This window comes from Microcaecilia unicolor, chromosome 1 (genome assembly GCF_901765095.1).
Source record: "Microcaecilia unicolor chromosome 1, aMicUni1.1, whole genome shotgun sequence".
In the NCBI taxonomy this organism is placed as follows: Eukaryota; Metazoa; Chordata; class Amphibia; order Gymnophiona; family Siphonopidae; genus Microcaecilia; species Microcaecilia unicolor.
In genome coordinates this window covers 706442407-706457720 of record NC_044031.1, presented here as the reverse complement: position 1 = coordinate 706457720, position 15314 = coordinate 706442407, and the positions used below count along the sequence as shown (strand labels likewise).

At 43.1% G+C, this 15314-nt stretch overlaps 1 protein-coding gene across 1 annotated transcript in view; it reads right to left on the bottom strand.

Moving 5' to 3' along the window:
• Positions 1-15314, bottom strand: part of MNS1 (meiosis specific nuclear structural 1) — a 123342-nt gene that overhangs the window by 18455 nt on the left and 89573 nt on the right. The window contains 1 exon segment of the mRNA XM_030190410.1: positions 9292-9549. Within this exon segment, the coding sequence (XP_030046270.1) occupies positions 9292-9549 (258 nt within the window).

Sequence of the window (15314 nt, the reverse complement as noted above, 5' to 3'; positions counted from 1 at the left end):
GAGTGGAATATCAGCCCGAGTGCTCCTCTCTACAGTGCACTGCACCGACCACTACACTAATCTATGGACCTGCTTGATGCTCTAAGAGAACTGGCATAACATCTGAAGCTGTCAGAGGCTGGTATGAACCGTTTTTATTCACATCTTTGGGGGTGGTGGTGGGGGTGAGGGGGACATCCCTAATTCCCTCCAGTGCTCATCTGATCATTTGGGCAACTTTTTGTGCCTTATTTGTTCTAAAAACAGGTCTAGACCAAAACGTTGAAGTTGTAGCTCTAGACATTTTCATTTTGTTCTATTATAGCTGTAAATTGTCCAAATGTTAGGAATGCCCTAAGCCCGCCCCCAACACACGCCTCCTTGTGATTTGGACGCACTGTAGAACAATTGTATAGATAAATTACCTGCAAAATAGGTTTCAAACATACCGATTTGGATGTTTTGAGAAGAAATTCATCCAAATGCTGCTTTATGACACTTTTTGGATGCTTTTTTCTTTTAAAAATAAGCCCCATTATATCAGGAGTTCTTATCCTTTTTTGATTCCCGCACCTCTTGAACTGACCATGAAACGCTTGCACCCCCTTCATAAACCACATATCCACTAGTGATTACTGACAGCTACATATGTCACTTATTGTTAGCCTCTAACAGTGCTAGCTGATAAAATGTTGTTAAAACTACAGTAGTTCAGAGTCATACTACTGTCCTAATAACTGCCTTCCCTGTGTCTAGAAAGTTTCAATAAACTGCCTCAGATTTCAAGACCCTTCTCCACACCCTATCTGATCTCTTCCTGCAACTCTTGTGGGTGCAGGCACCACTGGTTAAAAACCCATGCTTTATGCTATTGTTTACCACTCTGTAAACATATATGTATGCAAAGCAAGTTGATGGTCAAAGACAATATATGTAGCAGATACCCTGGGACTCATTTTCAAACGAGAAAAACATCTAAAAAACGGCATAAAGTGGAATTTGGACGTTTTTTGGAGAAAAACATCCAAATCACAATTTTTGAAACTCAGATTTGAAGTGTTTTTCTCTGCAGTGTGTCCAAATCACAAGGGGTGTGCTGGGGGTGGGATTTAGGCATTCCCAAAACTTGGATTTCTGCCATAATGGAACAAAGCAAAAACATCCAGGGCTAAAAGTTAAACGTTTTGGTCTAGACCTGCTTCAATCACGCCTAAGTCATAAAAAGCTGCCCTAAATGAACAGATGACCACTGGAGGGATTAAGGCATGACCTCCCCTTACTCCCTCGGTGGTCACTGACCTCCTCTCAGCCCCACAAAGATGTGGAAGAAACAGTACATACCTGCTTCTATGACAGCTTCAGATGTAATAGCTAATCCTGTTAGAGCAGCAAGCAGGTTCCTGGAGTAGCCTAGTGTAGTGCACTGTGGAGAAGGGGACCCAGGCCCATATTCCACTGGTACCAGAACTGCCAAGGGTGGCTCATCCCAATGTTGGACATTTACCACTGCAATGCTGGAAATTTTTCTCATGAACCCCAGCCATGTATAAAACTAGTTCTGGCAGACGCACATTCCAAAAACTGACATATTCCAATCAATAAATAGAAAATAAAATTATTTTTTCTACATTTGTTGTCAGAGATGCTAAGAGGGACCCATCTAGAAGAGTGACATGTACCACCCCAATAAATGAAACTGAAGGTCAATGAGTAAGGTTTTTCTCGCAGTGCATTCAATCTATAAATTTGAAATGGTAGTGAAGGGACTGAAGTCCAAGGAAAGGCTGTTGGCTACATTTTTTGAAAAGTAATGCCATCGCGTGTCTTCATGAACAACGTTACATATTTTAAACACAATTATTTCAAACACTTAACACGAAACCACATACAAACCTATGGAAACAATTCAACTGTATTTAAAGATCCCTCATCTGGCAGTATCTCATGATTTAAACTTGATCACACACATGTGTGCTATAAAGACAACTACCTCAACACACAACAGATTCTGCAAATTTTTCTAAAACTCTGTCTGATATTATGACAAACTAAAATTAGAGCTTTGGTGTTACCTCAGTAAGGTCAACACATAATCCCTCCACTACAAAACACTATGCAGAAACTTGTGTAAAAACACATTCAGAACCTTACCATACCTTAACAGCACTAACTCCCAAGACTCAAAAAGCGACAACCTTACGCATGAAAAGGCAGCACTGTAAATATTATACCATGCCCTAAAACACCAATACCCTACCTACTGAATAAAACACAAAACAAACACGACTACAACAAGATCTCTACACAGGCACTATATGCTAGCAGAGTACCATACCATAGTCCAGTGATTCCCAAACATGGGGTCTTCAGAACCGTAGGGATCCTCAAACTCTCTTCCTTAAGAAATTAGATTGTAGAATCTGTTTGTATGAATATATACATGTTTACATAAATTGAGGGTTCCTCGGTGTATCTTGACTTGTCCTGAAGTCTATGTCCCTTCATCTGTGATCAGCATCTTCCTCCCCTCCTGTGTCTAATATTGTCCCTGTGTGTCCCTATTTCCTCTCTGTCCTGCTTTGCTCTTGTATCCCTGTCCCTATACTCTCTCCACGCCCAGTATCTCTTCTCTTTCTGTCTCTCCTCTCTCTTTTCCCTTCCTTCCATACCTCACAACCCCTAATTCCTACTCTCTATCATGGGGCCAATATCTCTCTCCTTCACCATCTCTCTTCCTCTCCCCTCCACCCCCATTATATCTCTCTCTTGGGCCCAGTGTCTCTTTCCCCTACCTTCCTCTCCTCCAGTCTCACTCTCATCCTCCCTTTCTACTCCCCCCCCCCCAGTTGGTTCAGCACCTATCCCTCTCCCTCCAGCTCCTTGGTCCAGCACTTCATGTCTGTCCCCCCTGCCCCAGTAACCTCCTTCATCTTTCTATCCCTGAGTAATAAGTACATAAGTATTGCCATACTAGGACAGACCGAAGGTCAATCAAGCTCAGCATCCTGTTTCCAACAGTGACCAAACCAGATTACAAGTACCTGGCAAGATCCCAAAACAGTACAATACATTTTATGCTGCTTATCCTAGAAATAAGCAGTGGATTTTCCCCAAGTTCATTTTAATAATGGTCTACAGACTTTTCCTTAAGGAAGCCATCCAAACCTTTTTTAGATGCTGCTAAGCTAACTGCTTTTACTACATTCTCTGGCAACGAATTCCAGACTTTAATTACACAAAGCAGAGCAAAGGGGCATCAAGGTGTCGGATCCAGCTTCAACTCCGGTGAAGCTTCCTCCGACATCGAGGGGGTGCCAACACGGGTGTCAGTTGATACCAATACCGCAGGCAGCAATTGTGTCCAAGACCTTACTGCAGGTTGATGGTCATGCAAGACAGCAGCCAGAAGCATGACAGGTAAAAAGAACCCCAGATGCTGATGTACTCTGTTGGAGGAACCCCGCCAAAAGCTCAGGGAGCAAGAACAGGAGGTGCTCATCAAGGGCCGACATCGGGAAAGGCTGGGGCGTTGGTTTAGAGACAGGCTGCTGAATTTGTGTGGTCGAAGCGGATGCCAGGTCCTGGCTGAATGACCCAGGCACTGGCGCCTCTTGTATGGAGGGGGAGCAGTCCTCCCAGCGCCTACATGGTTATCGGGTAACAGGGAATCCCTCGGTGCCCTGGAGCTCCCAGCACCATGCGTCCAGGGCGACTGATGCTGATGCTTCTTTCGGTGCAGAGTATCAACTTTCCTGAGTGCCGACGTCAAATCCTCTCGTTGCCTTTGGTCAGATCCAATGCTGACCAGACCCAGGGGGCCTGCACAGTGGCCGGCATCAAGGCAGGTGGAGACTCACACGATGCACTATCACTTCCAGTGTCCAAGGGTCTCGCAGCTATATGGACCGATGTAACTCCTAATACCGACACAGATGTTAAGGCTTCTGATCTGGCTCCAAACCTTTTCTCTGAGCCTCTCTGGATCTGTGTTCTTTTCTTCATATGAAAACACAGAACACAGTTAGAAGAGGTATGTTCAGGCCCCAAACACTGGAGACACCAAGAATGGATGTCTTTGCCGGAGATGGTCTTATTGCACTGGTTACAGTGCACTGGGAACCTTCAATGACATGGAAGGAAAAACAGCCATGCCTAAATCAAAAGACTCGATGGTGCCGAAAAAGGGGCAAATCACCAAAGAAAAATAAGGGAAAAACTCAACCAGGGCTCAGGCCTAAAAACAGCCTATGGAGAACAGTAAAAGAAAGAAAACTTACAAAAGGTCAAAAATAAGCTAAAACCGTAAGAGAAGGAAAAAAAAAACACACCCCAAAAGAAAACAGGGCAAATAAAAGAACCGAGAAGGCACAAAAAACCCCCAAAGCTCTAGTAACCAAACCGACAGCTGTGAGGAGCGGAGAAAATTCACATTCTCTCCTCACCACAGAAAAAATAGAACTGTTGGCCCTGCACTCTTATGGGGGCAGAAAGGCACTCGCGCTCACAAAGCTCTGAAAAGCTTGTTACAAGCTCCAGGCCGGGAAACACGTATTCCACGTGATAATTATAGGCCTGTTTGTCCTCGGAGAATTAGATTTAGACATCATATCAAAAATGTCCCTCCCTGTGTGTTAAGATCAGCTGGATTTGTGCAAAATGCAAAGCAGTGGCGGCCCTACCATTAGGCTGAGGCGGGAGACCTCAAGCAGCACTCTCCCCTTCCCTCCTCAACCCTCTTCCCTATTTTTACCTTATTTTTCTGTCTTTTCCAAAAGGCAGCAGTGGGAAAGGCAGCAATTCCCATAGGCTGCCCTACTGCCAGCACCAGCCTCTTCTCCCTAATGCGGCCCACCTTTTGACGTAACTTCTTGTATCCTCAGAGGCGGGACACAGTAGAGCGAAGAGGCCGGTGGCACCAGGGCAGGGCAACCTATAGGAATTGCTGCTGCCTTTTGGAAAAGAAAAAAAAAAAGGTAAACACGGGGAAGAGGGTTGAGAAGGGGGAGATGTCAGACCGGGAGCGGGCACGGGAGGCATCTCATCACTGCCTCAGGCAGCAGATTGCCCTGGGCTGCTCCCGATGCAAAGTATATGCATAGATGTGAAAAAGTATCATCCAGGACATAATTGTAAAGTATTTTCCTTGTGGAAAGCTTCATTTATATATAGAAAAGGACTTTTATAAAATGGGCAGCTGCATATGTGCACTAAAGGGAAGGCACATAGAAAGAATGTATGCTTATATAATTCAAAAAGGCGTGGGCTGAACACAGAGGATCTCTAATTAGAAAATGAATGATACAAAAAAAAACCCCAACTTAAATTGTTGCATGTATGTTTGTATGTATGTATGTTGAGTGGAACTGTGAAGAACTAAGGCCAGTTCTGGGCAAGCTTGTACAATCTAGGTCCCGTATAATGGCATGTGCTGGAGAGGGACAGGAACTCTAGTAATTTGGAATATGAGGACAGTGCAGGACAGACTTTTACAATCTGTGTTCCACAAATGACAAGATGGATTTGGGATAGGCTGAAGTGCAGCTTCAATGGCAACTTCAAAAGTTGGAACTAAAGAAAAGGGCCTAGCAGAATTCTATAGTCTATGTCCCAGAAATGCCAGAGAGAGACAATGATCAAGTATTTTATATCAAATTCATTGTTGGTTTAATCATGACTTGAAAATGAGTGTGACTGTTGGGCAGACTGGATGGACCGTTCATGTCTTTATCTGCTGCCATTTACTATGTTACTTTTATGTGATCTGCATATGGGCATTCCAGGAGGAGCACGCAATTTGGGCATAGCTGTAATGTATGCATGTAATTTATAAAATATGTCAGTACACATATGGAATATATACACATATTTGAAGCAGGTGTAATTTTGTGCGCAGCCATGTGTGTGCTATTGGGGCTGGTTATAGGTACCTATATTATAAAAGGTAAGTAGGCAGAAGAAAAGTCAGAAATAAAGAGTAAGTGCTAGCACGTCCAGTAGCATTAGCCATTTCATTAACCAACCAGTTCAAAAGTGTAGCATCACTCGGAAGTTTGAATGTGTAAGCCAGTTATAAGTTTCTATCCATCATTCTTCTTTTTTTTCTAAACTTCCTAATACCTCCAACTGCCACTCTCTATACTCATCCCCTCCTATACTGTTGCTTACCTTCCTCTTATTTTCACTCCCTCATCAGCCCTAACTCCTTCCCTGTTATTCAGCCCCTCCTGGCATCCAAACCCTTTACCTTAACCTTTACCCACTTTCCCATTGCCCCCCTGCCAACACCATTTTCATAATCTCTCATTACTGTTTCCACAGTCCCCTGTACCTTTCCACTCTCTCTCAACGCTTACTAGTTCTTCCAGGTCCTTTATACTATAATCTCTACCTCTCTCTACAGCCCTCCCTCATATCTCCAACATCTGCTTACTACTAATACTGTTCCCCTGTTCTTGCTGCCTCCCTTCAGACACTCTTCTTCTTAAGAACATAAGAGTAGCCATACTGGGTCAGACCAATGGTACAAACAGTGGCCAAGCCAGGTCACAAGTACCTGGCAGAAACTCAATTAACAGCAATATTCCATGCTACCAATCCCGGGGCAAGCAGTTGCTTCCCTACGTTTGTCTCAACAGCAGACTATGGACTTTTCCTCAAGGAATTTGTCCAAACCTTTTTTAAACCCAGATACGCTAACCGCTGATACCACATCCTCCGGCAAAGAGTTCCAGAGCTTAAATATTCATTGATTTAAAAGTATTTCCATGTAACTTCCTCAAGTGTCCCCTAGTCTTTGTACTTTTGGAATGAGCTCCTTGTAGACCTCAATTTTGTAGATCTCAATCATATCTCCTCTCATCTGTCTCTTTTCCAAGCTGAAAAGCCCTAACCTCTTTAGCCTTTCCTCATACGAGAGGAGTTCCATCCCCTTTATCATTTCGGTCGCTCTTCTTTGAACCTTTTCTAATTCCGCTATATCTTTTTTGAGATACGGTGACCAGAACTGAATGTAATATTCAAGGTGCGGTCGCATCATGGAGTGATACAAAGGCATTATAGTATTTTCGGTCTTATTCACCATCCCTTTCCTAATAATTCCTAGCATCCTGTTTGCTTTTTTAGCCACCGTTGCACACTGAGCAGAAGATTTCAGCTTATTATCTACAACGACACCTAGATCTTTTTCTTGAGCACTGACCTCCAAGGTGGACCCTAGCATCAGGTAACCATGATTCAGATTATTCTTTCCAATGTGCATCACCTTGCATTTGTCCTCATTAAATTTCATCTGCCATTTGAATACCCAGTCTTCCAATTTCCTATCCTGCAACATTTCACAGTCCGCTCGTGTTTTAACAACCTTGAATAGTTTTGTATCATCTGCAGATTTAATCACCTCACTTGTCGTTTCGATTTCCATATCATTTTTAAATATGTTAAATAGCACCGGTCCCAATGCAGATCCCTGCGGCACTCCACTGTTCACCCTCCTCCATTGAGAGAAATTACCATTTAACTCTACCCTCTGTTTTCTGTGCAATAACCAATTCCTAATCCACACCGGAACCTTGCCTCCTGTCCTATGACTCTTTAATTTTCTCAGGAATCTCTCATGAGCAACTTTATCAAAAGCTTTCTGAAAATCTAGATACACTACATCAACTGGCTCACTGTTATCCATATGTTTATTCACGCCTTCGAAAAAATGAAGCAAACTAGTGAGGCAACACTTCCCTCGGATGAACCCATGCTCTGTCCCATTAAACTATGTTTGTCAACGTGTTCTGCAATTTTATTCTTTATAATAGTTTCCACTATTTTGCCTGGCACCAACATCAGGCTTATCAGTCTATAATTTCCCGGATCACCCCTAGAACCCTTTTTAAAAATCGGCGTCACATTGTCCACCCTCCAATCTTCAGGTACTACGGACGATTTTAATGACAAGTTACACATTACTAACAGCAGACCAGCAATTTCATGCTTGAGTTCTTTTGAGTACCCTTGGAAGTATGCTATCCAGTCCAGGTGATTTACTACTCTTTAATTTGTCAATTTGGCTCAGTACATCTTCCAGCTTTACTGAGATTTCTTTCAGTTCCTCCACATCATCACCCTTAAAAACCATTTCTGGAACAGGCAGATCTCTTACATCTTCTACTGTAAAAACAGAAGCAAAGAATTCATTCAGTTTCTCTGTTATGACCTTGTTCTCCTTGACTGCCTCTTTTGCTCCTTCGTGATATGTCAGTCCCACGGATTCCCTCACAGGCTTTCTGCTTCCGATGTATCTGAAAGAGTGTGAGTTTTAGCCTCTGCGGCAAGTTTCTCTTCATATTCTTTTAGCCGCCTTTATTAATGCTTTGCATCTGACTTGCCAGTGCTTATGTTGCTTCTTATTTTCTTAATTTGGATCCTTTTTCCATTCTTTGAAGGACAATCTTTTGGCTGTAATAGCCTCTTTTACTTCACTTTTTAACCATGCTGGCTGACGCTTTCTCGTCTTTCTACGTTTGCAAATACGTGGAATGCATCTGAACTGGGCTTCCAAGATGGTATTTTTAAATAACGTTCATGCCTGATTTAGTGTCCTAACCTTAGCAGCCGATCCTTTTCCCTCATTTTATTATAGTCGCTCTTTCAAAAATTAAATGCAGCTACAGTAGATTTCCTTTGCGGGTTCATCCAAGATAGTAGCTCAAACTTGCCTCTTCCTTGACTTTTCTCCTCTTACCCTGTTAAAATCAAACTGTTTCTGGGGACTGCAGGATGCATTTAGGATGCCAAGTACTAAATGCTTTTTTTCCCCACTTTTGGTCTATTGAAAAAAATGTTTGGCACATAAGGCCCTGTGTGTATTCATGTCTCAGATGAAGAGTAATAAAATTAAAAGGAACTGGACTTAAAAAATTTTTTTTTAAATTATTTTAAGCCATTCATGAAATATTCTGATCAAGGCAATACTTAGTTGAGTAGTTTGGCCCCAAGGAAGCAGGAGATAGCATCAGATTAAATGTGTATCCTGCTGCCAGCCTGTAGGGATGTATGGTGGGATGGGGATCGAATGTGGGCAACTTGCAATAGCCTGTTCAGCCTGGGAGGATGGGAAGGGTGGAGAACTGAGGGAAGAAAGGAAGGTGAGAGACAGAAGAAAGAGTACTTGCTGATCCCCCAAAACACCTGATGCAGCTGCCTTAGTCAAACACCTTCTAATCTGGCACTAAAAAAAAATGTTATAAAACAAACTCCATGCTCACTAGACTCCATTTCAGATTAGGCCCCAAACTGAACAAAGCACAGGTTTTGATGTACCTTTTCTGCCAAGAACTCTAGGCGACGATCCTCAATTAGTTTTTCCACGGCCCTCTTGTGTTCCAGCAGTTTCATGCGACGTTTCTGAGCATTCATCTGTTCAATACGATCATCTTCTGCAAACTTAGCTAGCATGGCTTGTCTGAAAGTCTCCTCTTCCTTTTTGGTTTTCTGTTCCTGTAACTGCTTGTACAGCATTTGTTCACGGAAAGATTTTTGCAGTTCCAGGCGTTGTCTAATTTTCTTTTCCATTTCTTCCTAAAATTAAAAAAAAAAGAAAAAAAAGAAAAAAATAGTGCCAGTTTAGAAACATGTGAGACTTTACTGGTATATTTACAACGCTTTGTGTGTCATGTAAACTAGTGAGAAACCTTTACAGGCTAACAAACTTAAATGCATTCAAACTATGCAAAACTACATTCATCATACTTGAGTCCCTAAACATACATATACATAGTAGATGACGGCAGAAAAAGACCTGCACGGTCCATCCAGTCTGCCCAACAAGATAAACTCATATGTGCTACTTTTTGTGTACTTTGATTTGTACCTGTCCTCTTCAGGGCACAGACCATATAAGTCTGCCCAGCACTATCCCCGCCTCCCAACCACCAGCCCCGCCTCCCACCACCGGCTCTGGCACAGACCGTGTAAAGTCTGCCCACCACTATCCCCGCCTCCCAACCACCAGCCCCGCCTCCCACCACCGGCTCTGGCACAGACCGTGTAAGTCTGCCCAGCACTATCCCCTCCTCCCAACCACCAGCCCCGCCTCCCACCACCGGCTCTGGCACAGACCTTATAAGTCTGCCCAGCACTATCCCCACCTCCCAACCACCAGCCCCGCCTCCCACCACCGGCTCTGGCACTAACTATCCCTCCCATCAGGTGAAACATCTGGGCAGCATACAATTTTATTTTTCAGTTTTATAGCCTGTATGTGAAATTGAAAGACTAGGCTGTGAGAGAGGGAAGGAGCAAACTGCGTGATCAGGATTTTAAGAGTGGTGTCTATAGAATGAAGACTACACTACTGAAAAGCAAGGAGTCCCGTGGGAGCACCCTGCTGACCAATAGCCCCCACCCCAGGTTACCCTTAGGTCAAGACTGGGTCTAAGGCTTCCACTCTCCCTCATTCAATCAAGACAAGGTTTGCAGACTGACCCCAAGAGCAACTAGCCAGGCACCAGCAACACCAGACATGGGCCATGACCCAGTTACAGAACTACACCAATCCTTACGCCAACTAGAGACAATGTCACTAAGAAAAAGTCAATGTTCTCTGCCTCCATCTCCTGGGTGAAGAACCCAAACTGCACAAGGTGGAAAAGGAAAGTGATTTGATATCTTACAATTGATAATGGAAAGCCTAGATATTGAAATATAAAGATATTTTATTTCTGGGTAAAAAGAGACATGCCTTTCCTGTTGTGAGCAAAGCCATTCGATTATGATGGAAAAGGACTGTGGAGCTGAAAAATAATACCATTACACTGGAGCAAGTTTTAAGTTCTACTTTCATTTATAAATATTCTAATATTTATCATGGTATTCCATATATATTTTGATAAACCACAACTAAAACTTTTCTGCTTCCAAAGTATTGTCCTGTATAGTTTTATTAACTTTGGGTCCATTGATAATAGCTTTGTTTAAAAACTCTTCCCTTGACGAGGGGTATGAATAAATGTCAAACTTCTTTGGTCTTTTTTTACTTTTGTATTTTCTTGAGGCATAGAATCTCTCCTTTAATTAGTAAGCTGATAAATACCAAGCAGTTGTTTCTTTTATTTTCCTCTTTCATGCATATTTGAAATTGTAAAAATGTATATTAAAACAAAAATAAATTCCATTATTGTCAAGGATGCATTAGTCACATTCCTCAAGATCCTGAAGCAGTTCAGGGTAGATTAAATAAGAATTAGAAAATTACATGGCACAGTTTTGAAATTGTGGCACATTTGCATAAATACAAATCATTTTGCTATTTTGTTTTGCATAATAAAAATAATTTTCCAACATTGTCTGCATAATTTATTTTGTTCCTTTCAAAGCTTTATGCATGGAGAGTATTGGATACCTGTGTGCAAGAGGAAAGGAAGGAGGTTCTTGGATCAATGCGAAAATTTGGTGGGGTAAGGGGTTGCAGGGGAAGAGAAGAGAGAGATGTTCTATCCCTCCTCATATCCCAACAGTTCCCCCTCACTCCTACCCTTCCTCTCCCCATCGCAAGTGATGTTTTCCTTTTAGAACAGTGGAAAACTCAGTGATTCCCAAACCTGTCCTAGGGAAAACCCAGCCAGTCATAACCCTATGAGTGGCTTCATACCTATCTTTTATGGTGTGAAAAAGGCACATCAAGGAAACCTCACTATAGGAAGCATCAACATATTACAAATCAGATAAGGGCAAGGTTATCACTCCCATGTTAGACAAGCAACTGACTAACTTAAGACCTTTAATTGGACAAATAAAAAGAAATGACGTATGTAACACCTGAAAACAATTGAGGGCTGATACATAAAAGAAATGAGACAAAAGAAATCTGGCAATGAGCACCAGATGAAAGGTGCTGAAACAGCCCAAACTTGAAGACAGTTTGTGTTGAGGCACCAGTTTTCCGTATTTTTTTTAATGCCATTTCTTTCCTTTATTTAGTCTTATTTCACTTCCCTATTTTAAATAGCATCTCATTCCAGTCTCCCGATTTAAGCTGGATGTGAATCTAGTACCCCGTACTGGATGACAAAAAACACAAAACCTCCAGTGACCTACTTGAGGTGGACCATACAGAAACATCAGAACCAGAGACTGAAAACTAAGAACAATACCGACAGAAAGTTGTGCCAAAGAACTGTCATGTACTTCCATGAATGGAGCATATTATATGAGGTGGACAGCCCTGTCATGATTAAAGTAACTTTTCAAGTACGTTCTTGAATCAACCTAAAATAACTTATATGGATTGGACATTTGCTGCAGCAGCAGAAGGGTTTTCAAAATTGTGAAGAATTTTGAATTGTTGCAGAAACTGTACTGCAAATGTAGATTTAGAAAGGTGCCTGTGAACAATTCCTATCAAAGAAAGATTCCCTTCAGAGGCAGAGATTAGAAATGATTCAAGAACAGAAGTACCTTTTTAGATACAGGACCTTACACACCCAGGTTTTTACCTTTATTGTCAAGTACTGAAGTCCTAAAGTCACTGACATGAGACAAAATGAGTTTCCCATATTTGGATGATAGCTCTTACTCTTTTAGCTGGTTTGTACAGAAGGGTTCGGAACACCAAACAGTAGTTTATACCAACACAGTCTGAGTTAAAAAAAACCAAACACAAAGCATGGTGAAGAAAGAAAGTTGCAGGACCAGCTGACCACCTGGAGAATTTCTTCCTTCCACAAACAGTCACTTAGGAAGATACAGAATCCTGAGATGGACCATTTGCATAAATTACCACAACTGATTAATTGCTGCTCAGGACCTGCTTAACCATTTGGCAAACTACGTGGCGGCTTCTGGGAGGTGGCAATAAGCAGCTCCAGTCAAAGCAAAACAATAGATCCTGATAGCCAGAGAAGTTTTAAAAAAATTAGAAAGTACTTTTATTTGCAGGGAGGGTGGGTAATTTTCAAATACCAATCTACCTGTCTTCAATTCATTATGTAAATTGAGGAGACTAAGACCATTCTTCGCAAAAACAGTCTTCTGTACCCCTAGTTCAATCCCTAGTCCTAACAAAATTTGATTACTGCAACTCAATTTACGCAGGACTTAAAAGAGGATCTCCTAAAAAAACTACAAACTGCTCAAGACTGTGCCGCACGTCTCATATTCAGACTACCCCGCTTCACCAAAGCAACCCCGCTTTTGTATGATTTATATTGGCTGCCAATTAAAAGACAGAATATTATTCAAGCTATGTACCTTCAGTCACAAAAGTTTGTATGGTTCGTCCCCAATATACATGAACAACCTAACTAAATTACCCTCACGTAATGAACGACTCTCAATCATCTAGAGTGGGTGAGTGCGGAGGACTACTCTGTTATGGTGAAATCTGATACAAGGTACATGCACTACCAGGGCTTGGAGCTCACTGACTCTGTGAGCTGAAGTAACATCCACCAAGAAAATGACCTTCCAGGTCAAGTACTTCAGATGGCAGGAATTCAATGACTCAAAAGGAGCTTTCATCAGCTGGGTGAGAACGACGTTGAGATCCCATGACACTGGTGGAAGTCTGACAGAGGGCTCTGACAAAAGCAAATCTTTCATGAAGCGAACTACTAAAAGCTGTCCAGAGATAGGCTGACCTTCTACACGCTGATGGTAAGCACTGATTGCGCTAAGGTGAACCCTTATGGAGTTGGTCTTCAGACCAGACTCTGATCAGTGTAGAAGGTATTCAAGCAGGGTCCGTGTAGGACAAGAAAAAGGATCTAGGGCCTTGCTGTCACACCAGACGGCAAACCTCCTCCATTTGAAAGAATAACACCTTTTCGTGGAATCTTTCCTGGAAGCAAGCAAGACTGGGGAAACACCCTCCAAAAGACCCAAGGAGGCATCTTCTAAGCTCTCAACATCCAGGCTGTGAGAGCCAGAGACTGTAGGTTGGGATGTAGAAGCGGCCCCTTGTTCTGGGTGATGAGGGTCGGAAAACACTCCAATCTCCACGGTTCTTCGGAGGACAACTCCAGAAGAAGAGGGAACCAGATCTGACGGGGCGAAAAAGGTGCAATCAGAATCATGGTTCCATGGTCTTGCTTGATTTTCAGAAAAGTCTTCCCTACTAGAGGTATGGGAGGATACGCGTACAGAAGGCCTGTCCCCCAATGTAGGAGAAAGGCATCTGACGCTAGTCTGTCATGGGCCTGAAGTCTGGAACAGAATTGAGGGACTTTATGATTGGTCTGAGTAGCAAAAAGACCCACAGAGGGGGTGCCCCATACTCGGAATATCTTGAGGACAACGCCCATATTTAGTGACCACTTGTGAGGTTGCATGATCCTGCTCAACTTGTCAGCCAGACTGTTTTTGCCTGCCAGATACGTGGCTTGGAAAAACATGCCGTGATGGTGTGCCCAAAGCCACATTCTGACGGCTTCCTGACACAGTGGGCAAGATCCGGTGCCCCCCTGCTTGTTGGTGTAAACCTGATTGTCTGTCTGAATTAGGATGATCTGGTTGGACAGCCGATCTCTGAAAGCCTTGAGAGCATTCCAGATCACTCATAGTTCCAGGAGGTTGATCTGAAGATCTTTTTCCCAAGAGGACCAAGCTCCCTGAGTGTGAAGCCCATCTATGTGAGCTCCCCACCCTAGGAGGGATGCATCTGTGGTCAGCACTTTTTGTGGCTGAGGAATTTGGAATGGATGTCTCAAGGTCAGATTGGATCGAATGGTCTACCACTGAAGGGATCTGCAAAACATGGTGGAGAGATGGATTACATCCTCTAGATCCCCTGTGGCCTGGCACCATGGGGAAGCTAGGGTCCACTGAGCTGATCTCATATGTAGGCGTGCCATGGGAGTCACATGAACCGTGGAGGCCATGTGCCCTAAAAGTCTCAACATCTGCCGAGCTGTGGTTTGTTGAGACGCTCAAGCCAAAGACACTAGGGCCAGGAGATTGTCTGCCCTTGCCTGGGGAAGGTAAGCTTGAGATGTCCGTGTGTCCAACAGAGCTCCAATGAACTCCAATTCCTGCACGGGAACAAGATGCAACTTGGGATAATTGATTACAAACCCCAGTAGCTCCAGCAGTCGAATAGTCATCCACATGGACCGTAGAGCTCCTGCCTCCGAGGTGCTCTTCACCAGCCAATCATCGAGATAAGGGAACAGATGCACTCCCAGTCTACGTAGCGATGCTGCGACAACTGCCAAGCACTTTGTGAAGACCCTGGGCGCAGATGTGAGACCAAAGAGCAGTACACAGTACTGAAAGTGCTGAGTTCCCAACCGAAATCGAAGATACTTCCTGTGAGCTGGGAGAATCGAAATGTGAGTATAGGCATCCTT